The sequence below is a fragment of the Serinus canaria genome, chromosome 1 (assembly GCF_022539315.1).
Source record: "Serinus canaria isolate serCan28SL12 chromosome 1, serCan2020, whole genome shotgun sequence".
Lineage (NCBI taxonomy): Eukaryota > Metazoa > Chordata > Aves > Passeriformes > Fringillidae > Serinus > Serinus canaria.
The window spans coordinates 19,835,379-19,860,328 of record NC_066313.1 but is presented as its reverse complement, the minus strand read 5'-3'; the positions used below and the strand labels follow the sequence as shown (position 1 = coordinate 19,860,328).

General features: G+C 40.4%; 1 protein-coding gene across 1 annotated transcript; it reads right to left on the bottom strand.

The window, feature by feature from the left end:
* Positions 1-11,276: 11,276 nt before the first annotated feature.
* On the bottom strand, positions 11,277-21,586 carry TAGLN3 (transgelin 3). Its single transcript, XM_018920225.2, has 5 exons — positions 21,491-21,586; positions 20,891-21,072; positions 19,866-20,040; positions 15,272-15,374; positions 11,277-11,733 (listed from the first exon to the last, which is right to left on the bottom strand). The coding sequence occupies exons 2-5, from the start codon at positions 21,068-21,070 to the stop codon at positions 11,592-11,594; spliced, it is 600 nt and encodes a 199-aa protein (XP_018775770.1). The 5' UTR covers positions 21,071-21,072; positions 21,491-21,586; the 3' UTR covers positions 11,277-11,591.
* Positions 21,587-24,950: the final 3,364 nt, after the last annotated feature.

Sequence of the window (24,950 nt, the reverse complement as noted above, 5' to 3'; positions counted from 1 at the left end):
ATGCTCTTGACATTCTACCTAGGTCACTGCAGTCTTCTCTGACCTTGACATCTTTGGGTACTATCAGGCAATTTCTTTTTCTCAGCTGCAGGGATGCTAATCTTCATTGTAGTTTGATCACCAGCAGAATACCTGCTCGTGCCCTTGGGCTGAGTGACGGGAAATAACAGACAGAAGTTAAGAGGATCTGGAATGATGGAAACAAATGAAAGTTTTATTTTAAACTTGTTACTGTGATCCACACAAGCTGCTTTTTTCCCTTGCCTGCTTCTAGGTTCTGCATTACAGAGATTGCCGTTGGTATGTTGGTAATAGAAGCAGGACTTCAAGGGTTGGATGTGGGCATGTTCTGTATATGGCAATGTCCTTACACATTCACTGCCCTGTGAAGAAATTGTAAGAACTAAGGAACTATAAACAGGAGGGACCTACAGCCCTGTCTGCTTCATTTACAGTATAATAACTTTCAGAAAATTTAAAATCTTAGTGTCGTTTTAACTAGAGCTGAAGGGATTTGGTTTTGTTTCTGTGTTTTGTGTCTGCCATGTGGAAGGTCAGCAGAGAGAAATATCATATCCAGCTGCTGTGTTATGGAGATACAGCCTCAAAACAAAGAGCTTGTAAGCCTTTCTTCAGCATCATCATGTTATCCAGCTCCATCAGTCAAATTCTTACAGTTATCCCACTTGAGCCAGCTTTTTTGGACAAAAGATTTATCTGGGATTTAAATACTGTATTATCCCATTAGCAAGTCCTATCCCATATTTTTTCAAGAAGCTTCAACTCTCCCAATGTTAGAGCCAATCACCTTGTGAAAGGTAAAATGAAGCTAATCAAGATCATTGGGGAAATCAGTCTTATCAGCAATTTGCCAAATCAGGCAAGCCACCTGAGATTTAAGGCTCAGGTGGATATCACAGCACACAAGCTGATCACACATGTACAAGCGCAGTGCCTAGTAAGGGCAGCTGGTCACATAAGCTTCACCAGCATACTGCAGCAAAATTTCAGTAGCCTTTGTTATCTGGAAAACATGGGATAAGATCCCCACACTAAATCCTTTGTGTACAGTAATGTCAGAACCTGCAAAGACTGCACTTCCTGTATGTAACGCAGTAGTGCCAAATGTCTGTGTCTCTTGACCTTCAGACACAGGGAGCTCCCTAGATTCACTTCCATGTTGGCTACCTATCTACCTTTTGCCTGCCCAGACTTGTAGTGGATTTATTTTAACAGGCCAGATAGATTCCTTATGGTGTTTTGAGGAGTCAAAAGCAGCAGAGAGCTAACTTAGGATCATCTGAGATGCTGGTAGAGCCACCTTTTTTAGTGCCAGGGCCACAAAACAATATAAACAAGACAAAAATCGCCTACAGTTCTATAAGGACAGCCTGGACCCTTCCTCACACAGCTCAGAATTTTGTGCACCCTCATGTTGTCTCTGCTCTTAGTTTTGCAAGCGACATGCAGGGCTGTCAATATTTCTCCTCCAGAGTATTCATTACACACTGAACCCATCACATGGTTGGGATCCTGTTCAAGACAAATCTTGGAGCTTGCCTCAGCCTCATAATGTCTCAAACTTCTTTCTCATAAAAATTTAAAGAATATATTTGACCCCAATTTCCCTTTGGGTGTGGACGTGGGGAGGTGAGGACATGACACATAACTGTATGTATATGATTTCAAATTGGTTATAGATATTGTATTTTTCAATGTGTCTTCATAATACCTTGCATTTTCAGTGCAGCCCATGTCATGATGATTATAAAGAACTCCCAGACACAATAATAGGAGAAGCACTGAGAATAGCTTTGCATTTGTAATGAATCCTAAGGGAGGAAACATGATTCATTCTGTAAAACACTGAGCACCTGGCAATAGCCACATCCTCAATCCCAAAGGACAAAGTGTAGTTAGAAGCACCCAGCTCATAAGTGATGTTCTTTACAGAATTATTTTTGGAGTTATTTTTCCTCACTCCAAGGAAAAAAACCAGTGTTCTTAAAAATCTAATTTTAAATAAAATGTTCTTTTCGAGGTCCTGGTTACCTTTTGATAGACACGAATCTATATTGGAATAAAAACACTTTAGTCAGCGCACTGTCTTTCATTTCTTTGTGTTTTGAGTAGCTCCTGCTGGACACAGGAACAGTTTTTCCCAGTGCAGCATCTCTGCCTGCACAGAGGAGAGGATCTGGAGACAGCTTGTGCATTTTGTTGTGCATTCAGTCTTATAGTAAGACAGCAAACAAGCAAATGCCAGTTCTCTTTAAGCTATGTACATTATCAGTGTCCCCTATGAACAACTTCCCACTAAGGTGAATAAAGATCTGCCTTCCCACGTTCCCAGCCAAGGTGACGGGACTTGCAGCTTCACTTGCTATATATAGATTTAAATTAGAAGTATTAACTGAGCCTATGCAAACATTGACCAAAGGAACAACTAAAATTTGAGACCCCTGGTGACCTTTGATGACAGAACAGATGGTATTGATGACATCAAATATGAGTGGTGTATGTTTCCATTTGCAGAGGTACTTCATCTCCATCTTCTCCCAAATGAGGGAGATACTCCTTTTTTCTAAAGGAATAGCTTGTTACCCTCCACTCCAGTCTTTTGTTCCCAGGAATTTTATTCTGCCTTTATTTTACTGGGCTTTGTGGGTTATATTTTTCTGTATTTCATTGGTTATTTCAAGTCTGCTGACAGGAAAGACAGCTTTAAAACCATTTATTCTTCCAACTTTTTCTTTCTAATTTGCAATTTTTTTTTCCCTACAGACCTACCACATGTATAAAACAGGCAAGTTAGCAGCAGGAAGGTTTATTTGCAGACTGCATCTGCTCCCCTTTTCAGAGTTAAGCAAGGTAACCAGAAGTAGGAAGAAAATTAACAGCAACAAAAACCCCCTCTCTTGTTTGCTCTGCTCATTAGAGGGTGTTATATCCCTCAGCCCCACCTAGGCCAGCCATGACCACTGCAGTTCAGTTCCCTGCAAGCTTTGCTGACCACACAGTGCTCTGTAAGGGCTCACACCTCACCACCATGACACAGCAAGCGAACAAATAAATCCAGCTATTTCCATACCACATCTTCTCATACTCTAAAAATGTCACTGAAAGGTTTTGAAGTTTAAAGCATGCTAACTGTTCTCTGCTGGCCTTGCTCACATGTGTTATACCTACAAAACAATTAAGCTAACTATCATTTTACAGTTGTTCTTCTAAGCACAAAGCTAAAATGCTCCTTTCATTTCAAAATCACTATAAAGAAACTAACAGTTTCTGAAATGCATTGTGTTTAAAACTAAAGATTCATTCTAGATGTAGATTAAGGTTTATGATTCATCCCTTTATAGCTAGTACAGAGCCTCTTAAAGGAAGAGGACAATGTTCAGAACTAAAACCTCCTTCCTTTATCCCTCCTGCTTTTGTAAGAGCTAGCATTTACACTTAGCTAAAGGGCAAGAGCATCACTGCTCCTGCAGTAAAGTGCTCCCTGGGCCCATCTATCTCCAGCTAATAATTCCAATTTGCCTGGATGTACTTGACTCCAGTAGGAGTGCAATTCACAGAGCAACTGCAGAAGGTAGTTCTTAAGGAACTCATCGTATTACTCAGAGACAGGCATTTCAAATAGAGAACATATTCTGTCAGAGTGAGGTACACTCATGCAGCCTGCTTCAGTGACATGGCAGTACTATGGCTTGCTTTATTTCACAACTCCCAGTTAAAAAACAAGCAGCACAAAAACTGTTTAATCATTCATGGATTAATTTTACAGAATGCAGAGGCTGTAAACAGTAATTTTGTTTTTGATTTTAATTCTACACCAAGCATAAAGAAAGTGAAAAAGACAGAGGTAATAAAAAAAATAAGAAAAATAACCACTTACTGTAAAAGCATCACTCTCTTTTTTCTACTTACTTTGATTCAACAGGATACAGGTGTCTCACATCCAGAAAACACAGAAATATACCACAACAATCACTTTCACATAATACTTCTCTTCATAGTCTTTCTTGAAAGGCTATGGAAAAGCATGACTTCATTAATGCATAACCCTGCCCAACACCACCACCACAAAAACAAACAAACAAAATTTCTCTGTTCTAGCCATTGTATTTGGCACCTCATGATCCAGCTGACATTATGGCAATGCTTCTGGGGGAAGGGTTTACGTGATTAAACATGTCACAACACAAGAAGATTTATGCTTTTAAGCAAGACCTCAAGAACCAAGTAAATTTCTTACAAAACACAGTATGATTTCAGTGGATTTTTGGGACCCCCAGTAGAAATGTTTTTTAATTGCAGTAAGAAGCCCTAAAGAGAATATCTCAAAGAAAAAAGGTAGAGAATGAAACTGATTGCATAGGAGCCTCAAGAAAAAAAAAATTCCCAGTACTCAGAAACTGCAGGTCTGTTCCCTAAAACTCACTTCATGGTGGCAGGCCAGCACTGTGAGCAGACCGGACTGGCGTCAGCTCAAGCCTCAGGACTGACCCCTGGCACAGCCACCTGCAGGGCTCACCTTTAGCTGTGCCACTGCCCTAGTTAACAACAGCCCCATCGACATCCAGCAACAAACCACACTTCGTAACAAACAGCCAGGGAGGATTAGCAGCTGCTTTCTACAGTCCCAGGAACACTTGCCCCTGCTGAGTCCTTCTAGAGTTCCCTAGAGCAAAATGCCCCACAAAGTTCACTCCAGCTTACACACACAAGGCTGGGTGTTGTTTACCTCACCTTCTCTTTGCTCAGGATGGGCTGAACCTTCCACTGCAGGTCTTTCATGCACTCCAGCTGCCAAATTCACCTGGCTACAGCTCAAGCTCTTGCTTTTCAGTAGCAAAACCTTCTTCAGCTGCTATTTGCATGGGGGCCCAGCTGTAGCTCATCTTCACAGAATCATACAATCATTTAGGATGGAAAATACCATAACATTGAGAATTTTAATTGAGTCTGACCATTATCCATGTTCCAAAATACACTTCTGAGGTAGGAGAATCTAAGAAATACTGCTTTAATTTAACACCACTGTCAGAGCTGTCATGTCAGGTCTGGGGAAAAGGTCTTTTTAAGAATGCCAGGAGATGATGAACATTCCTGGCACATGCACGGAGTCCCTTGGTCTCCCACTTGCACCTTCCAAACCTGAATTACTGATTTTTCCTCCTTCAATCAAAAGGTTTAGCTATTCTCCTGGAAAACTAATGTTGCCAGACCTGAATTTATGTGATTTTTCCTGAAGATGAGGAAGGGTATTTGCCCCCTTTAACCAAGAATGACACCAACAAAGAACATGTCCTGTGCTCAGCAGCCCTGGGAGTGCTGGGCCATGCACTCTGGTGCATGCGTGCAAGCACTCCACCAGCACATTTGAGAACCTGGTCAAAATAGTGCTTGGGCTGAGTCCTGGAAAGAGCTGGAAGCAGCAGTTACCCTAACATTTACATTCTGTGTGGGAGGTAATACAAAGATAGAATGAAGTGTTGACTCATAATGACACTAATGCAAAACCTCCTCCTAGAAACAAACCCTGTTCATTTCTGCTGGCCTTTCTGTGTCTTGACAAGAAATGAGAGAAACAGAGCATTTAGTTAATTCTTGTGCAAACAAAAAAGCTTTCATCTACCTCACATATTTGCTGACAGGATAAAAATTTTCTTAAAATCCAGTTTGAAAATATGCAGCAGTGATGCCTGAAGATTTTTGCTTTTCATATATTTTTCACATACTTATAGTTTTGTAGACTGTTAATAAATAGTTATATAGCTTCTAGTACTTTTCCTGCCCTTTCTTTCACATTTTAGAAAAATAAGCTAACCCTGTCTAACATGTTCCTAAAATTATGTTCAGTCTTATTTTCAATAAGAGGAATTCTAACAAGGACATTGTTTTGCATTAGAACTTAGACATTGTTTTGCATTAGAACTTAGAAGACATAACAAGAAAAAGGGCAAAGACATCCCTGGAACAACTCCAAGGTGCAGACCCTAAGGGTGGGTTACCGGGGCAACTGGTCTCTTATTGGATGTATCTGCTAGATGTACTAATTAATTAACTTTATAAAATTTGTAGTAAATCAATTGTGCTTGTGCACAGAGCCATATATGTGCATCTGAAAGCTTTCATTAAAGATCTGCTTTTAATATAAGCACTCTTAATATTGTTTGGAAATTTTGGTCTTTGATTTTAGGCAACAGCAGTCACCAGCCTGTCTCAGATATGTGCTGCTGCCAGCCCCCAAAAGCCTGAGGCTGCCTGCTCCTTCCCTCTAGCACTGCCTGTCCCCTTGCCAGGAAGCTGGGCCCTGCAGATCTCAGAAAAGTAGAACGCTCTCTTGAGTTTCTGGACATCTGAACCTAGACATAAACATTGAAGCTGCCACATGGTCTGCAGAGCACTGTCTCAGTGGAGCATAAGATTTACTGCTGCCCAATAACAGAGTAACATTTCGACCTGAGTCCTTTAACAGAAATTTCATTAGGGAGAAAGGTCACCTTTCTAATATCCCCTATAAATCCAATAGTACCACAGACAAATCTATTTCTACATCTGAGGAATGGCATTTTAACTTCATTTGAATGTCACAGCAACACACACTGTGTGGTAGTGCAAACAATGCAGGTGAAAGCAGAAGAGCTTCCTTCAAACCAAGGCAGTGATTTTCCCTCTGTGGTAACACTTAATTTTTTTTTTTGTCCCTCTCTGTCATTTTATCTCATTGTTTTGTGCTGCTCAGCCTTAGTTGTAGAACTGTGGTGGTTTTATTTTGGAGATTCATGGGCAACCTCAGCAAAGTTAAAATAGATGCATTGATTTTTTAGGGTGTGGAGTAGTGGCTGCTTCTGAATGTTTTCCTGCTAGTGGCTTGTGCTGTCTTCTTACCTGCCCTTTCTGCAGGATGGCAAGCCCCATAGAAGAGGAAAATTGTTTCCTGTCAAGAGCATACTGTGCACAAAACTCGTGTTGACAAAATTGTCTGTTACTCTGTTTGGTGACAACCTTAAATGTATGGTGTTGCAGGTTGTTTCCTTTGGTAGCTCTTGCATGCATTAAAACAATCAGCTTTTATGTTTCTCTTAAAGTTTGTAGAAGACAAAATAGCTGTAGGAAGATCTGTGTACACAGGCTTATCTGCAGCCTTCGTAACTCCTTACTCCATTGCTCAGGACCTACCATGGCAATCACAGAATCACAGGCTTAGAGTAAATGACTGAATTTCTTTCCTCTAAAGGTACTCCTCAACATATTTAAAGCTTATTTCTAGTTAGGAGACATTACCATATCAGGGATGCTATTGATATCTGAGCTGTTCCAACCACCACTAGTGTTAGTATTTCCCATTAGAGGAATGGAGATAGCCAATCCAAACAGTACAGCCAGAGCCAATTGCATTAAATTACAGACATGGAAATGAACCTTTTATCTCCTGAGTCCTTATCCTTGCTCCTTGGGGGCTCTGTTTGGACCTAAGAAGTCAGTAAAACAAGAAAGCTTGGTCTGAATGTATTGTGGCCTGTGAACAGCCCACACAGACAGCTTCCAGGTGAAAGAGACAGGGCTGCTGCTGCCTATTGCTGCAAGGAGCACCTTCCTTCTACTCTCATCCCTGCTGAGTGTGGGAGATGCTGTTTAGCACAGGCATCTTAGAAAATGATGCTGTGGGCTGATTTACTGGAGAGCAAAGCCTCTTCATGCTATTCACCCTCATTAATTTTTATTTTAAACAGATCTTGTTATGTTTGCCTGACAGCCCTCAAACTCCAGCTTAATTGAACTGGCTGAACTTAATACTTTCTGTTCACTGTATTTTCTTTCTGCTTTTCTTGTACATGGAGATAAACTTGGATCCCATACTCATGTATGCAGTTCTTCCTCCCTCACAAAGTTGTTGAACATCCTTTCAGAAGGCCATTAGATGCCAATTTAATGTTAAAAAGAAGTTATTTAGGAATTGTCCATAATGAGATCACAGTCTCAAAACATCTATAAAGGCAGATAAATGTAATTTACTTGTCTAGAAATATGGGAAAATGAAGCTCAAGGTGACAATATTTAAGGTGTTTCTGGTCAAGCCTGCTCTGATGGGGCTTTCTCTAGCTGATGAAGGGGATGATATTACAATGTTTTTTATTTTTAATCACAAAAATATTCTATTATTCTATTCTATTCTATTCTATTCTATTCTATTCTATTCTATTCTATTCTATTCTATTCTATTCTATTCTATTCCTGGGATAGCTCATCAAGTTACAACCAGGCTTCAAACAGGATTATAGGCAGTGTGTGGGGAATCTTGTTTTAGCTTGTCCTTGCTGTCAAACTGAGTCCAAAGCCTTCAGTGAAATGCTGTTCATCATCTGCAGGGGAAACTCCCCCCTGAGCATTAGAGAGCTAGGAGAGGAAACACATAAACCCCTCCTCCCAAACACACACTCTACCCCTCAGTGTTCAAAGCTCTTATACGACTTTATTCTGTATATCAAGGCTTTTAACTACACAAGGTTGTCACATAAATTAATTAGCCTTCTGGGAGACCTGAATAGGTGCTTTTGATGCAGTAGAAGCAAATTTACAATGGCTTATTGCTAATATAAGAGAAGTGATGATGTTTTCTGTTAAGTTGGTGGCAACTAACTTGGTACTGCATTACTTTACTTCTTAGCTTAGGATGTTTGTAAACTTAGTAGTAAGGATATTTTAATAGAAGAATATGCCAGAGCTGGCCAATATGCCAGAGCATATTTGCATTTAATTAACAGTAACATTACTACTTCTATATCTGCCATATGGGAATATGAAAGGATAAAGCTAACCCCCAGAAAAAAGTATACTTTGCAGCATTGACTGCCAGGTACTAACAGCTAGATTAGTTTGATGGATTAAGGTAGCAAAAGAATATGTTATGATCTTAGGGATTGGTTGCAAAAAAAAAGATTCTGGGGAATCAGTATTTTTGGCCATTGTTCCCACACCAACCAGGTTCTGTGTCTGGAGCTATATGGTGTACATTTTCTTTCCTGGAGCACTTAGCTGTTTTTCCCTAATAAAGTTGGTTACTTTTCAAAGTATAGTACATAACTTCCCCCTAGATATGACATTAGTTGTAGCATGAAGAGACCAGCAGATTTTCTTACTAAAAGGAAATAAGCTGATTAAAGAAATCTGGGCTGATGGCAAGACAAATGCTTGCCACCAGAAATTTCATCTTGATGAATGTGAACAGCAGCCACCATCCTCTAATAGAAACTACAAAGTCATAGACACAGTGGGTGAACTACTGCCCTACCACAGCTGAAATGTGAGCGCCTCTGTCTGAGATGCACCCTCTCGAGCTGTCATCTGTTATTCTGCTGAGCTAATTCACCTAAGTAACAGAAGAATAGCCCTGAATAGGTAGTAAACACAAACCAGTGTCACAGTAGTACAGTGGAGGAGACAAGATGCCCTGGAAGCTGTAAGAGGAGGTACAAGTGGGGACAGGACCTTTTTAGTGGCAGCTACTGCAGATCCACTCAGCCCCAACAACATGACCTTCATATCACTTTCTATGCAGTGCTTTGTTGAAGCAGGGAGATCTTATTCTCTTCTCCTGACAGGGAAGATAGAGCTTCCCATGGGCTGGAGGAACCATCTTTTCAGTTTACTCAGTGGCTGAAATTTTTGAAGCCACATGAACCTGTGTGTGGCTGGCCCTAGGGCTATTTAGTAAACACCTAGCTGTCAGCATGTGTCACTGGGTTAAAAGCCAGACAAAAATCACCCCGTCTGTATATGTAGGCACTTAGAGAGCTGTCAGAACAGATTAATCTTCATTTGTTACCTGCCTAGATATTATGTTTTCAAGCCTTCTTGGAAGACTTTCATTAATTAAAAAGAAAAAAACCAAAGAACCCACAGCGTTCATTTATCATGTTTCCCTTCCCTCTTGCTTGAGGGGAAGAGGTGAATGGGCTTTGTGAGTGAAAGCCCAGAGACAGTCAATAGCAAGGAAACCTGCACAGAAAATAGTGTGCATCCCTCAAGTGTGTGTGGGGAACAGCCCCAAGGCAGTTGTGCTGACTGGCAAGTCAAGTACTCAGAGAATGCTCTGTTAGCCTTTGGTGGCCAGGTAACTGTGTCAGCCACTTCTTCTCTTGACATTCCAGCAAACTGTCTCATTCTCTTGACATTCCAGCAAACTAGCCACATTTACAGCCCTTCATAAATGAGCATAATAGACTATTTGAATTTGAATGGTGGGTGTTTTGCAGGTCAGAAGCATTCTGGTACTTTTGCTCTATTTCTTGCTTTGCATTTAAAACACAACTTGTTTTGTTCTTTGCTTGGTATAGTAGCAACTATCACAAGATGAAGCCTGTTCTCACCTCTGTCTGACAGACTGTTCATTCACAGTGGAGAATTCCCTAAGTTTGGAGACTCACCTGCTGGTGGGTGTACTGAGTTTGGCTGGGTGCTGTGCTTTGGATTGGGGACTAAAGAAGTTGATAACTCACCAGTAATGGCTACTGCTAAACTGCCTGCACAGTACCAAAGTCTTTTCTCTTTCTCATTCTGTCCCCTCAACTGTGAGTGGGCAAGAAGCTGGGAGATGCACAGCTTAAACAGCTGACCCCATGTGGCCAAAGGATATCCCATACGTATTGTGTCATGGTCAGCAGCAAAAACTCAGGGAAGAGGAAGAAGAGAATAGCTGTGGTGACAAGTAACCATCATGCATGCTGAGGCCATGCTTTCCAGGAAGCAGATAAATGTCTGCCTGCCAATGGGAAATAGTGAATTAATCCTTACTTTGCTTTGTTTTCACACACAGCTTTTGCTTTCCCTATAAAACTGATCTTAGCTTGCTCCACAAGTTTGTGGGCTGAAGATGACCCAGCATATTAGGTCAAGAAAAATCTGAGTTAAATTGGCTGGGACTATATGAATCAGACTCAGTGGATAGTAAAATTTTTCTTCTTTTTAGGAAAATACTTTGGATGTGCCTTTAGACAAACACTAAATTGAACATGTAACACAGACTGTAAACACTGTAGCAGGGAATCAATCAGAGAGTGCTCTTGGTTAAAGATAAGAGAGATTGACCATTGAAAATATTTAACTCATCTGCACAGTACCATGTGGTTGGTTTCAGTTTTTACCTCCTTTAAATAATGAGTCTTTGAGGTATCTTTATTTTGTCTTTATTCTTCAGTCAAACAATATCATCACTGATTGAAGAACGAGGTTACTGGTTGAAATACAAGTGCAGTGTGAGACAAATATGGAAGATAACACTTTGCAAATAAATTAATACAGAATAATTGTCTTTGCATAGTTCAGAAGTGAAAAGTAGGAGGCAGCAGTGCGCACGTGCTGTGAACTGACACACACCACCACAAAACCCCAAGTTCCTAGGTGAACTCTTGCAGCTGCAAAGAAAACAAACCAAACCAAAAATACCCTAAACCTTAGAGAGCATTAACTATTAAAAACCAGGCAGAAAAGGAACTAATAAGCATTTTTTCTTTTTCTTTTTTTTTTTTTCCTTAACAGACCATGCTGCAGAAAGAGTGTTTTCTCCACAGACAGAGATGCTTTTAGATAATCTGCCTGGGCATCCCATAGCCTGTCATACCCGACTGTGATGCTCCTTTGTTGCTGCCCATCTGAAGGCCTATTACATTCTGTCCCTGCCGAAGCTGCTCTTCTGAAAATCCTCGTCGATTCTGCTGTGCTTTCCTGTCCAGATACACACAAAAAAAGCAACATACGTACATATCATCATTCTGTGTAGGATCATCAAATCACACAAGGATTGTGATCATGAAAATCAATCTGAAATTGGTTCATATCCCTTGTAATGCATTAAGTCATTTGCCCCATCCCATGTGCTGGGCGGTACTGGCTGGGCTAATTGCTTTCCTGCAGATAGAAGTAATGCTCTAGTCAAACCTACAATACTTTAGACTTTTACTGTCCCTGTTATAGCAGAACCCCGAGGGATTTCCCCAGAAGCTGTGACAGGTAAGCTATTTATGCAACGTTGTATATAAAACACAAAACAGGGTAAATTTGTGTTGAGCACTATAGTTCTTAACAGCTGCAGTCCATGGGATCTGATCCATGAGACACTTACCTGTGCTGCACTACAAGTTAATACCCATCTGGAGCAACAGTAAAAACTGTTGTAATTTAACTCAGTGGAGTAAATAAGAGCAGCAGTGGGTCAGAGAAGGGACTTGATCATTTTTGCAGACGAGACACTGATTGTAGGCAGGACAGAATGTTTGCCTTGTTGCTATTTCCAGATCTCTCACCTCCTAAGCAATAGGCTTTGCCCGTTGCACCTGTGTCTTAACTGTATGGCAGTTCCTTATCTTCTGTTAAAACATACTGACCATTTTTGTTCAGTGTCCCTGGTCTCAAAAGCCCTTTGAATCAAGGAACCTTTGTTAGAACATAAAAGAAGCCTTTTTCTCCCTGAAAATAGCATTGAAGGTCAAAGTGGCAGCTAGGCAGAAGGAGAAAATTTTGCACTCTGCTGCCTTGCAAGAAACTGTTCATCTTGGATTCATCTTTCATTTCTACTAGGTGGGGAAAGCAATTTACAATGGAGAAGAATGAGCCTGTTGTTATTGAATGTGCCATATGAATCGGCAGAGTCCCAGACTGAGGGAGGCTTTTCATCTACCAGACTCTGCTCCGACATGGGTAGAATCTATTTCCCTGCTTTGTCTGTTTGTCCTGTGATTAGGTTACAGGTTACACAGCAATATGGCATTGCGTTATAGTTCCCTTTTTCTTCCCCACCCCACCACTAGATGAGAATACTAGGTTAGGTACCTGCTGTGATTGAAAACCATCAACATGATCCTCTCTATGAGGGTGAGATCCTGCACTGTGCTGACAACCCTGGCTCAAGTCTGAGAAAGCACTTAAACTCTCTGTTAGGCTCAGGGTGTTCAGGAAATTGCAGGAGACAAACTCACGTCCACGTGAAAGCCCAGCAAAGTGGAAAGGGGAGAAAGATCCACAGGACACCAGGGCTGACCAGTCATTTTCCAGAATGAGTCCTCAAGTGATGAAGTATAGACTAGTAAGAGGGCCTATAGAGGCACACCACAGGCTCTTAGATCCCACAGCTCTTGGTAGAAAACTCACTGTTTTGGGGGAGGCACACAGAACTGCGGTGCCTCAGAAAGCAGGCCCCTCTCACTGCCGCTTAATTTTTTTCTCCAGAATACTTACACAGGCAGCAAAACTACTGCCAGAATCTTCATGAGAGAATGTTTTTAGAACAACTCCTATTACTTAATTGAATCTCAGGTTCACTGTGTCTGCCTCTATTTTAATTAAAAAAACAGGAAAGTATTCTACTGTTCTTTTCTCTTTCCTCCTAGAATTTTTTGCTATGTTGATGAGTACTTCCACAGAAAGTCAAAAAGTAATTAAACCGAGAAAAAAAAAAGAGAACTGCAAAGAACTGCAAAGAAGAAATAAAAGGAGAGACTAAATGATAGCCTGGATAGGCTAATAAAAGTTAATCACATATATGGCTTGGATCATATAGTGTGATTTTTACCATCACAAGCCCCACATTTAGTATATGATGGTCTTACAGATAACATGTACAAGATTTGTTTTCAGATGAGTGGAAATGGCCTTAACTGAGACTAAGAAAAGAGAGGAAGGCACGTCTACTCACCTGCCATGTCTCACACTATGTCAAGTTCTGTTTGGCCTGTCTGGCATCACTCTTACCTAAAACTGAGCCCACCAGATCTGTCAAATTTTTGTGCCAACTTTACACTAGTGGTTGTGTTTGCCAAGCCACAGAATAACAAACAGCTATGGAACCTTGAACCTTGCTATGCGAGGATGGGGATATCAGTCTGATGGCACTGGGAATGTCAGACACTGGCAAGTTAAATGGCTTACTTCAAGTGTGGCATTATCCTAATCACTGTAGATCCCTTCATGGATATGCTTGCATCATTTGATACAGGTCTCTCAATTCAACTTAAGGCGATTAAGAATCACCCTGAAAGCTCTGAATTATGAGTAACACTGGGTGGCAGTGAGTGGGTTTGGTCTGCCTGAAGGGATAGAGAAGCTACTCAGGAAACACCTCCTGACTGGCAACATGCCTTAACACCGGCTTTCCTTAAGGCAGCAACAGTAACATGGTATTTCACAGGGACTGCAATGGATATGGGTTGGCTATCCAAGTAGTTTGGGCTGAACAGACAACTAGAAGAGAAGGGAGGTGATCACATCTTCATCCATGCCAACAAAAACTTATCCCACCCCATAATTAAGAGTCCAGATGAAAATTAATTTTTCTATGTGGGACTTTGTTTTAGTTACATAAAACAAATAAGCCTGTCTGTGTCATAGTGATTTCATGTCTGCTTTATATTAAAGAATGTAACTGGATTTGAAATAAATTTTACACTTCATTATATTCCATAAATACAAATCTATTTGTGCAGTGTATTAAGTAAATGTAACCTGATTTCATTAAAACAATGCATAGGAGTTTGCATTTATTCACCTGAAATTCAAATCTCAGATTTGGTTTAACCAGCTCAGTGTTTAAGACAAACAAAGTGAAGTTTGCTTTATTTTTGCTGAGCCTCACCTAGATGTCAGAAAATTCAAGCAAAGACAAGCAGTCAGAACTCTTTTTGCTAACCTGACTTTGACATTTCTGTGTAAGAGATACTCTTGGATGGCAGAAACTTATGTCAATAATATGCGTGTGGGGCAGGAGAGTAACTGCAGGAGGATTTTCTTTTCTTTCTGTCCCTGCTTTACAGCCTCCTTAGCCAAAATAAATGGAACTTCAGAACAAATAAACAGCTTTGCCAAGACAGAGACTTCTTTACAGATAAGCAGTGCTCCCCAAGAATAAAGAAGCCTAGGAAATGAAATAATTTTTGGCTGGATGAAAAAAGTAAAGAGACTTCATGCTTTCTCTTGCTAAATGAAGGGGTTGCTACTTGGGGGTTCACAGACATCCTTAACAGCCTTGTCTTCCTTAGTCTTTCTATCTGCTATCTGATGTGAGAGAGCAAACCTGATGAAAAATGTTTGCCCTTTGCACCTTCCATCTTCCCATCTCTAGCCTCCAGAGAAAAAAACCTCCCTATTACAAGGAAACTTGGGAAATATTCTTCTCTTCCTTTCCCAATAAATTTCCTTAAAGCCTAAAGGCAGATGATATTACCAGCTTCCCAGGGAAGACAGCTCTGAGCAGCTGAGCTCTGGACTTTACCTGTGGAACCAGGACGGATCTCCTTTGTAACAGCCATCATCCTTGGTGACTGCCAAACTGCCCAAAGCCATTAAGGTTCTCTGCACTGCTGCCATGTCCTTCCCTAGAAAGCCAAACAGTGAAATTAATGTAGGAAATTCTTGCTCAACAAATAGCTTGGCACACTGAAAACCAGTTTTATCTGATGTATTAATTAACTCCCCCAGGTCCCTGAAGATGTGCATTAATAGAATTATAAATGCTATGTTACCATTGCTGAAAGGAAAGCACTGATATGCAAGAGCTTATTAAAGTCAACAAAGGGATGGAGTTAAAGCAAAACTTGATTTTTCAGGCATTTCCAGGTTTTCAGGCCTTTGATTATTTTAATGCCTTCCTCCATACCATTTTAAGTCTGTAGAATCACTTTGACAAAATTTTTTCCTAAGGAGAGATTATTTTGGTATGCAAATAATGGTAATATAGTCAGTAAAATGTGGCTGAAGGAGAATAGTGTGTTAAATAACAGTTTATTCAGAGTCAGTTTAATCCCTGTGCTAACAGAGCTCACAGAAGTTCTGGGAGCTCCTGTGCAGGTAAATTCTATCAGTCCTTCCCAAATTAACCAACAAAGCACCTACCTAAACCTTCCTACTTACTATGATGCTATTCAGTTTCATACCTTTAATTTCTCCCCTTTGGTCCATTATTTTTCCATGTTCTCCCTCTGCTATCTTACTTCATTCCTCAGTTCAGAAAGTCAGGGCTTGTCTCAGCTTTAGCCAAATAAAAGTTACATAACTCATTACCCAATCCAGACATGCACCTTTTGGAATACTTTCTAGTGAAAATAAATTGCAGCAGGTATTTCTGTTTGTGTGAGGTAGTAAGTTATTGGAAATCTGCCTTTAGCTTCTCCCTTATGAAATCCTTCCATAAGCATTTCTATTACTCCCCTCACCTCTTTCATTCCAGTTCTTCCTCTTTCCTAAAGTAATGTATCTAGTTAATAGATCTGATTCTGGCTCTTCACAGGTGAAAACAAGCAATTCAGTAAAAAGGAGACACTGGAGACACGATGATAACAGAAGTCAGAAATACCTCCAGTGGACCAATATAAATGGGCATCACTGTAGATGAGTTGGAGTGTAGAGGGAAGGGAGCAGTGCACACTCTGTGTTTTTGTAGTGCATCACCCTGATTACAGGCAAATGCAGTCCAGAGCTCTGTAACACAGTGGTTGAAGTGAGGACAGCACACTAAAGCTGAAAACATCTATCAGCTTCCAACTGTGGCTGTCATAGACTACTAAAGTTTATAGAAATCCTATCAGCAGGGGACCATTTGCTCATAAAATAAATTGTCAGCCCTCCAGAACTGATGTATTTTACTGTATTTAAGGCAGACTGCATCAGAGGGGTCCTTGCTGGGGAGGGCAGCCACAGAGCTGACATTCCCCACATGCACGTCCGCAGGCGTACCCAGAGGAGCATGGGGCAGGACCCCTGAGAACTCCCACAGCAGCAGATGTACCATATGCTGTAACAGATGCTACATACAACGTCCTTGGGATGCCTGCTGTATAGCAGGAGTGCAGTGACTGCCTGGGATGAAAAGAGATGCGGAGAAGGATTTAAAAGTGAATCAGCTGAATAATGATGGCAAGCAAAGGAAAAAAGCAAAAGGAACAAAAGACAGGCAGTGAAATATGATGATCAGCCTTGCAGAGCCATCTGGCAGTCCCCCCACGCTCTGTGCTCAGCTCTGCTTTATTTGTCACATTTGACAAGTGTAAGATGCTGTAGGCGGAAAATTGAGTAAGTGGGAGCTGAATGACACGTGACAAAGCAAAGCCACAGCTCTGCTCTTCAGAGACTCCTTGCTACATATGATGAGTGCTGTGGGTGAGGGAAGACCTGAATCCAAGTGGTCTTGTGTCACTTGACCTCCTCCAGCAAAGAATACAAAGGGATTGATGGTCAGCATAAAGAAAAAAAAAAAAGCAGGAAAAATTTTTTTAAATTTTCAGTGCAGTTACCTGACAGAAGGGATCGCACACCTGAAGCCAGGTTCAACTCTGGAATTGCAGCAAATTGTAGTCAGTGCCTTCCCTCAGCTCCAGTACTTGTTTATTGACAGCCATGTGAGCACCCACCTAGCCCACAGCTTCAGCCTCTCTTCAGGGACCCACACTGATGACTCTCCTCCATGTCAGCGTCCTCTGCAGTGTGCTTTGAATAGCACAGTCTTGTAGAGGAATTTGGCACTGTTTTTAAGACAAGGAGGAAGGGGTCTCATCTCACTTCTTGTTCCAAGCCTTTCTCTATAGGCAAAACCTATCTGGAAGGACTGCCTCTCCAGGTCCAGAAAGGAGAAGGTTCAAACAAAGATGGAGAACTGCTCTGAAGAGTACTCCTGAAAAGCTTTTTTGTAAATGTTGAAAAAATGCTCACTGGTTCACCTGCCTCTTGCCTGTCTGGAAATATAACAAGGAGGGATCTGTAAAAGGCAGAGAACATGTCTTGGGTATGGATCAGGGAAAGCTGCTCAGCACAGTACATTTATGTAAGAAGGAGCCAAAAAAGAGGTGATACTTCCCCTGGATCAAGAAGCCAAAGAGATGAAGAAAAGTGCAACAGATGGACTGAGTGAGTTTGAAACAGCCAACAGCAGGTCATATCCTAAAATATTTTCATTAATCATTGCTAAGAATTTCAAAGCAAAAGCTCATGGAAAATAATTAGTGCCAGGGGAAAGCTGTTTCTCAGTAACACACTTTTCTTTCTCTATAAACATACATTGACATTTCTCTTTCTAAAGAGATAATGGTGTGAAGTGTAGGAATGCTGCAATTATAAGTGAAATAAAGATTGTCCTTTCTGCCCAGCTAAGGCATCCCTGTTCTGACAATTCAGCCCTGAAGCAGCACAGAGGTCAGTTACAGTGAGACACAAAGAGCTTCCCCTACTGGAGAGACATACTATGTCATCCCAGCACTGAAATGAGCAGCAGGAAGAATGAAAAGGGAGAGGGAAAGTGAGGAGTCACAGATTAGCTTTGGGAAGTCTTAAAATAACAGTGAAGAAAAGCCTCGTATGTCTTCCTCCTAGGTTGCAAATTGTGTTTTGACTTCCTGTCCTCTAGGAGTTACTATCTTTTCACCTTCAGTCTGCTGAGAAAAGGTGATGAGTGAAAGGAAATTAGGAGACAGCCACTAGCAGTAAGAGCATTATGTCTTCAAAGCAAGTCCTTTTCCTCGTAAGGATAAATGTACCATATTTTCATATGCATGGTGGGAAGCCATTATGAGTAGCAAAAGACTGTAAAGAACAACATCTGAAAGGAGCAATTGTCATCCCTTACAAGTTAGATGGAGTTTCTCTCTCAACAGTCTGCTAGGCTGAGGGGTGGGAAGGTGCTACTTCAGGGAAGTGAAAATCCCTTCATTTAAGACATGTAAAGATAGATTGCATAAAACCCTAAAGAATGAACTGGAAGAAACAATCCTGCCCTTGTGCCAAAGGTATGGATTTGTCAAGTAAATCTGGCACTCTGAGACATTTACAGATCCCAGTAACACTATCTGGAAGTATGTCCTTTCCCTCTAACCCATTCATGAAGAGCTCCCTAGTCTTTCATTTCTCCAGCCGTCCTTCAGAAGAGTGATCTTTTCCACATATATTCTGACTGCCTGTGAAAACACAACCCACATTTTTCTCTTGATATATACTCCTACACAAACTATGCTGGCCAGCTTTCTCAGTGGATTGTTTCTTCTTTCCACTGTTTGATTCTCATGGGAGATTTTTGACCCTTTCATATGTGTCTTTCACTGCTCTGCAGCTGTCTTTGCTCTGAGCGCTTAGCCAAAGCATTGCATCACCTTGTCCAGGGAGATGCAGCATATACAGTGTGTTTGGTTAGAGCACCAAGATGGGATGTACCACCATAGAAACCAGCCCCATGAATTCACAAATGACTCAGCTCTTTAGCCACTAGAACAAGCAGTTTCCATTTCGAGCCTGGGAGGGAGACAGACTTCACCTGCCTTCTTGTAAAACCACAGGAACACCCTGAGGTTTTTTTTTGCTGTTGCCATAGTGACCTCTCCTAAAAGACTGTCTCCTTAGAGAAAGGTCAGCCAACATGGCATTAAGCAGTGAGTTTTGTTTCTCACTAGTCATAAATGAACACTCATAAGCTTCACAGAGGCACATATGCTCCTGGGAATGCATTTCCTAGCTCTTCTCAGGATAATTTAAGCTTTGCTTATAATTTGAAGACTTCAATAAAATTTTGTTATCAGAAAATCAGGGCTTTCCATGTTCTTATTAGGAGCTATTTAATTTGAAATAATTAGCAGAGAGAGCAGTTATTTTATTAGGCCTGTGAATTTCTATCAGAATGATGGGGTTTTGGATAACACATGAGCTTGGAAAGGTTCTGTTATGCCCTCAGGGTAACATAAATCCGTCAGAGGAAATAATGCAGCACTGGAAGAACACGGTAATGAGGTAAGGCAAACAGAAACAAAAGATAATTACATTAGAGAAGACAAAATGTACATCAAAGTAAAACGAAGACTGTAAACTGACTTTCAGTTTATTATTTTTACCTTCCCATAAATCCACTGTCTGGAAAATATCTGTTGTTCTTACTCCATAGATTTCAGCAGCTTTTAAGAACTGAGATATTTGTTCCATCTGCTTGAAAGCCATTTTTGATTCAGAGATCTTTGCAATAGGCTCATTTCCCTTTGGATGCAAACTGTTTATTAACTTACATAACAGCTGAGAGATAAAGACAGAAACAGAATTAGAAAGCAGGCACCAAACTAGAAGGCAATTTGTACTCATGAAATGATGTTGCAAAATGCTTTTGACCTGGCCAGTTTCTGTTAGGGACATAATTTCTTCAGTTAAAAACAAAAAGTGAATTGATAATCATTAAAGTATATTAGAAAAGCATTAAAGCTTTCATTAACTGAGGAAAAAGCATAACCATAGAAATCCTAATCTGCTAGAAAAAACAAAGCAATCACTGGTAGAGGTTATATAACAACTGACAGAGAAGAAGCCTAATGCCCAAGCCAAAAATTAAGCAATGTCAATTGAAATGTTGTTAAAGTCACTTTGGCAAAGATTCAATGATTAGCATAGTCTTAAAGCCACTGCAAACAGCAGCATCTGCCTGTTGTTCAATAAACCAATGGAACAATGTTTTAGCTACAGAATTATTCCCAAGAAGACAGTTATGACACAATCCTGTCTTTCAAATTTGCTATATCTCTTCACCTTTCCTTTTCAACACTGATTATTTCTTTAAGATAAAAGCATACATCTGGTTTTAAAAAAAGATCTCATTTAACAGCATGAGAAAAAAGCTGAAGGAATGAGTCATACTTATATATAAAACATGCATGACTCATAAGAATCATAAATATTGTACTGATCTCAGTGCACTAGTAGGATAATTTATATTCTGAGATTAAGACTTTTAGTCAAAGGAAATAAATCAGATTCTAAGACATATATTTCTGCACTGACCAAGAGCTCTGATCAATTTACCTAAATGAGGACAGAACACAGGAGCACTGTGCAGATAAAAACATTAAAGTGGGCAATTGGATAAAACACTCACTGTTCCATCCATCAACCAGGTCTGAAAATGTTGCCTTCCAGGAGGAGGGTGCTCTATCTGCTCTCCACACTGTACAATAATCCAGTTCACCAGTCTAGACTCTAATTCTGCATCGTATTTCTGTTCAATCTTTTCCTGAACTTCTCGGCTTAAGCCATAGCTTGGTCCTCTGTTAGCCATCTCTGGAAACAAGGGAGAACTTACTCAGTGGGCAGAGTCCCAGTCCATACCTTTGAAGTATACACAGGAAAATTAAAGGATAAAAGAGTGAGCAGCTTGCCCTAAATGTTAGACAGTTGAACAGATGTTCATCAACACTGCAAGTAACTGTATATGCACTGGGTTATAGCTCCAAAGAACAGGGGAGGGATACACAAAGGAATATCCTTTTCCAAAAGCACAAATCAGCTATGTATCTTTTAAAAGGAAGGGAAAAACAGCAGTCCCCCTTGCCCAACCACAGAAACAGAAAAAAAGCAAGATTTAAAACACAGTAGGTTTTAAAGAGATGCTTTTACTATGTTTACAGAGAATACAGTAGGGTTGTCAGATTAACATTACAGCTGCCTGCAAATCCAAAAGCACTTTAAAATTGCCTACCTAATACTTGCTAATAAGAAGAAGGTTGTGCATGGGATCTCAAGCAATCCGATTAAAGATGCAGTCAGAGTCTTCCTCAGCAGAGATGCAAGGATGGATATCCAGAGATCAGCACACTGAAAAGCGAAGATGAATTTAAGAGATGAAGACTGCCACAATGCCCTGCTGCTGCAGCAGCATCGTGGTTTGAAGAACAGCGTATTGATTTGATTTTCCTCACATATAGGGAGGGTCAGAGCAAGGGCGTTGCTAAGAGCCATTAAAGAGACCTGCCTCTTCAGTCACAGCCCAGGGACCCTGTTTATCTCGCCCATCTGTGGTCTGTTTTCATGCACCTTTCCTCAGCCTTGCTCTGCTCACCCCACTGGCTCAGATTTACACCACCCAGACTGCATCAACCCAAATTGCATCAGGCATCCCAGTAACAGGCAGAAACACAAATAGAGGCACTCTGTTAAATGCATGTGACAGAAATTACCCCACATCTAGTTTATTTTTAGTCATAAGCCAGAAACAAACCTTTTTTTCTCCCTGTTCTGCACATCAATAACAGGCTGAGAGTGTGATAAATAACTTTTCCTCTTCACTGTTCAAATGCTGATAAAAAGTTTGAACAAGGGGACAATAGGATGAAAAGTGAAGGAAGAGAAGGCATGTAGCAGAATATTATTATCGCCCTCTCATCAGTATATATTAGGCTATCAAATAGTGAAATGGTGTCCTGAAAACAACTCAAGCCACTGAAATCATGGGGAAATCACTGAAAAGTAGCAAAGAACAAGGATTTTACTTTCTGCTGCTATGAGTCAGCTAACCTCCAGTGATAGAAAGAGAGCTATGCTCATATACAGTCATTTAAATTTTGATTACATCACTCATACAATATGGAAGGGGAGAGAAGAGTTAAGATGAGATTTTTCTTGTGGTCTGATTTAATCCTATATTAAATAAAATCACTTTGCTTCTTTCCGAGCTGTGAAGGACTGTCAAATATCTTTCATTCATGCTGCATTATCCACCCTAGTAGGAAATAGTTTCCTTTTAGCAAATGATTCATGTTCAGCTTGATATGCAAGGAGGTTGATAAACCCAAGATGAACACATAATAATTTTGGTAACAAAAGTCCTGCTGCTGTATTCAGAAAGGAAAAAAAAAGGGAGAAAAGCAATAAAGCTGCACCTATACCTGTTTCATAATGGGCTCTTCATTACTTTCTCATTTTAAGATTCTGAATTCTCAGACTTACACAGCTTCTGATGTTGCTGGGCTTGAATAGACTCAAGAGATGAAAAATTTAATAGATTACTTAATTCATTGTTGTCCTCCACAGGCATTTCATTTAGTGCTTTCTCTTCTCTGCACTGGTAGTTCTAAACCCCTGTGAAGCACTTGATTACATAACTCAGAGCATGCTACGTGACAGGGCCACCCCTTGAGCACTTTTTGTCTCAGTGAGCATGAGGCTGGAGGCACAGAGGATGTGCAGGAACCAAGGCTGCAAGCCCAGCCTGGAGATCAGAGAAGAAACAGGCTGCAGCTGTAACAGGAAAAGGTAGTATATAAATTTGAAATCCTTTCCCTTCAAGCAGCTGTTAAGGGCTGGGCTTCACACACTTTGGCCGGTGGCACAACCAATAAGCTTTATTTTGCACTTTCAGATCTTTTTGTGTTCTTCTGTTTAGAAGGGAGCTACCTAGGGTGCCTGGCAGTTTCTGGTCATCTGGTCACACCAGGGGGCTCAGTGCTCCTTGGCAACAAGATTTCGTGAAAGTCATTTACCTTTGCATCAGCCTCTGTTTCCTAACTTGGGGGCAGGGATGTGAAATTTAACTCTCCGAAGCTGCAGAGCAGAGGTCTCCCCCTTCACAGATGTTGGCTGTGCAATCTGTTCTCGAGGGACCATTCCACACTGGGAAAGCTTGAAAAGCTTGCCCATCAATATAAATTTTTAATAGGGCTTTGAAAAACTGGGAAACTGCAGAGGATTGGAAAAATGCCAGCTCCTCATCAGCATTTCCCAAACTACCACTAAACAAATCATAACCCTGCTTTCTGTGCCATCAGTCCTGGGGAAAACAACAGAATTTTTTTTTTAGTGATAATGTTGATGCAATTTACTAAATGCTCTGTAATATATTAGAGTTAGCTACTCCATGACATGTTGATTAGGGAACTAAACCAATTCTGAGGCAACATGACACATTAGAGAGATGAAATCTGACTAACTAGTAGATCCTGTAATATGATTGTAACTGAAAAATCATTAATGATGATATTTTATTATATATATATATATATATATTATATTTATTATATATATTATATTATATATTATTATAATGATATTTTATTAAGTTTGTACAAGAATATGTTCCCAGGCCTGAATTAGTTAATGTTATTAGAAGTCAACAACATCCCCCCCACCCCCTGAACTCCTAAGATCCCAGCTCATGTTAGTAAGCAAAAAAGACAAACTTTTTTGAAAGCAGTCTATGTGAAAGCAGACAAAAAGTGTCTAATTGCAGCCAAAGTCCAGCCATCATTGAAAAAGTACTTTTAAGAATGCAGCACTCTGTCAGATGAAAAAAAAAGATGTAAAAAAAAAGCAGAGGGTGATGAAGACGCTGGGTAAGACACTATGATTGAAGGGCTAGGCTGAATAAAACATGGGAGGTGCACCAACAGCAATGGGAATATCATATCAAGTTCTGGCAATTACTCTTCATAAAAAGGAATCGAAGAGTAAAGTAAATTTAAATAGTGATTCCAGTAACTGGAGGACTGAAAATTAGTTTATCTCACCAAAAATAGAAGTTAAGAAATGGCAAGAACATGTGCCTACAAGTTAAAGAACAACTGAAGAACCTCAGGTTCCTTATGTCAGACACAGGCAGATTAAAGCCCGATGGTTAGAAATATGATGTGGAAGAAAGAGGCAGGTTTACAGCACAAAGGTACTACCATTAGAACACTTCACCTACTGCTTCTAATAGATTTTGTCCTCTTATTTTTCTTGGCAACACAACACTAGAATTTATGACTAAAAACTAGAGCTGAAGCTTGAATAATTGAAGAAGTATTTCATGACTGTAAGCACCATGACTCCCCTTATGCTCCCAGATAATCACAATATTATCCTATAAATTGAAAAAAAAAAACCAACAACTGCTAAAACCAACAACTGACATTAACTAGCTCACTACCCACATGTAGACCCAGGGTAACTCAGTAGCTTTCAATGTATTCCAAATAGATTACATAAGAAAATGCCTGAGAAAATCATGCCGGCAGCTTTCTATGGAGAGAGCTGTGGCTACAACTGATCACCTTCCAAGTAGCTTGCCAGCAGAAACAGCTACCACTTAGCCCTGGAAACCAATTCCTGTGGATATAATTGTCAGCATTCCCAGTACTCAAGATGACCTTGGAGGTAAATTGTGCATTTGAATTCTCAGGACC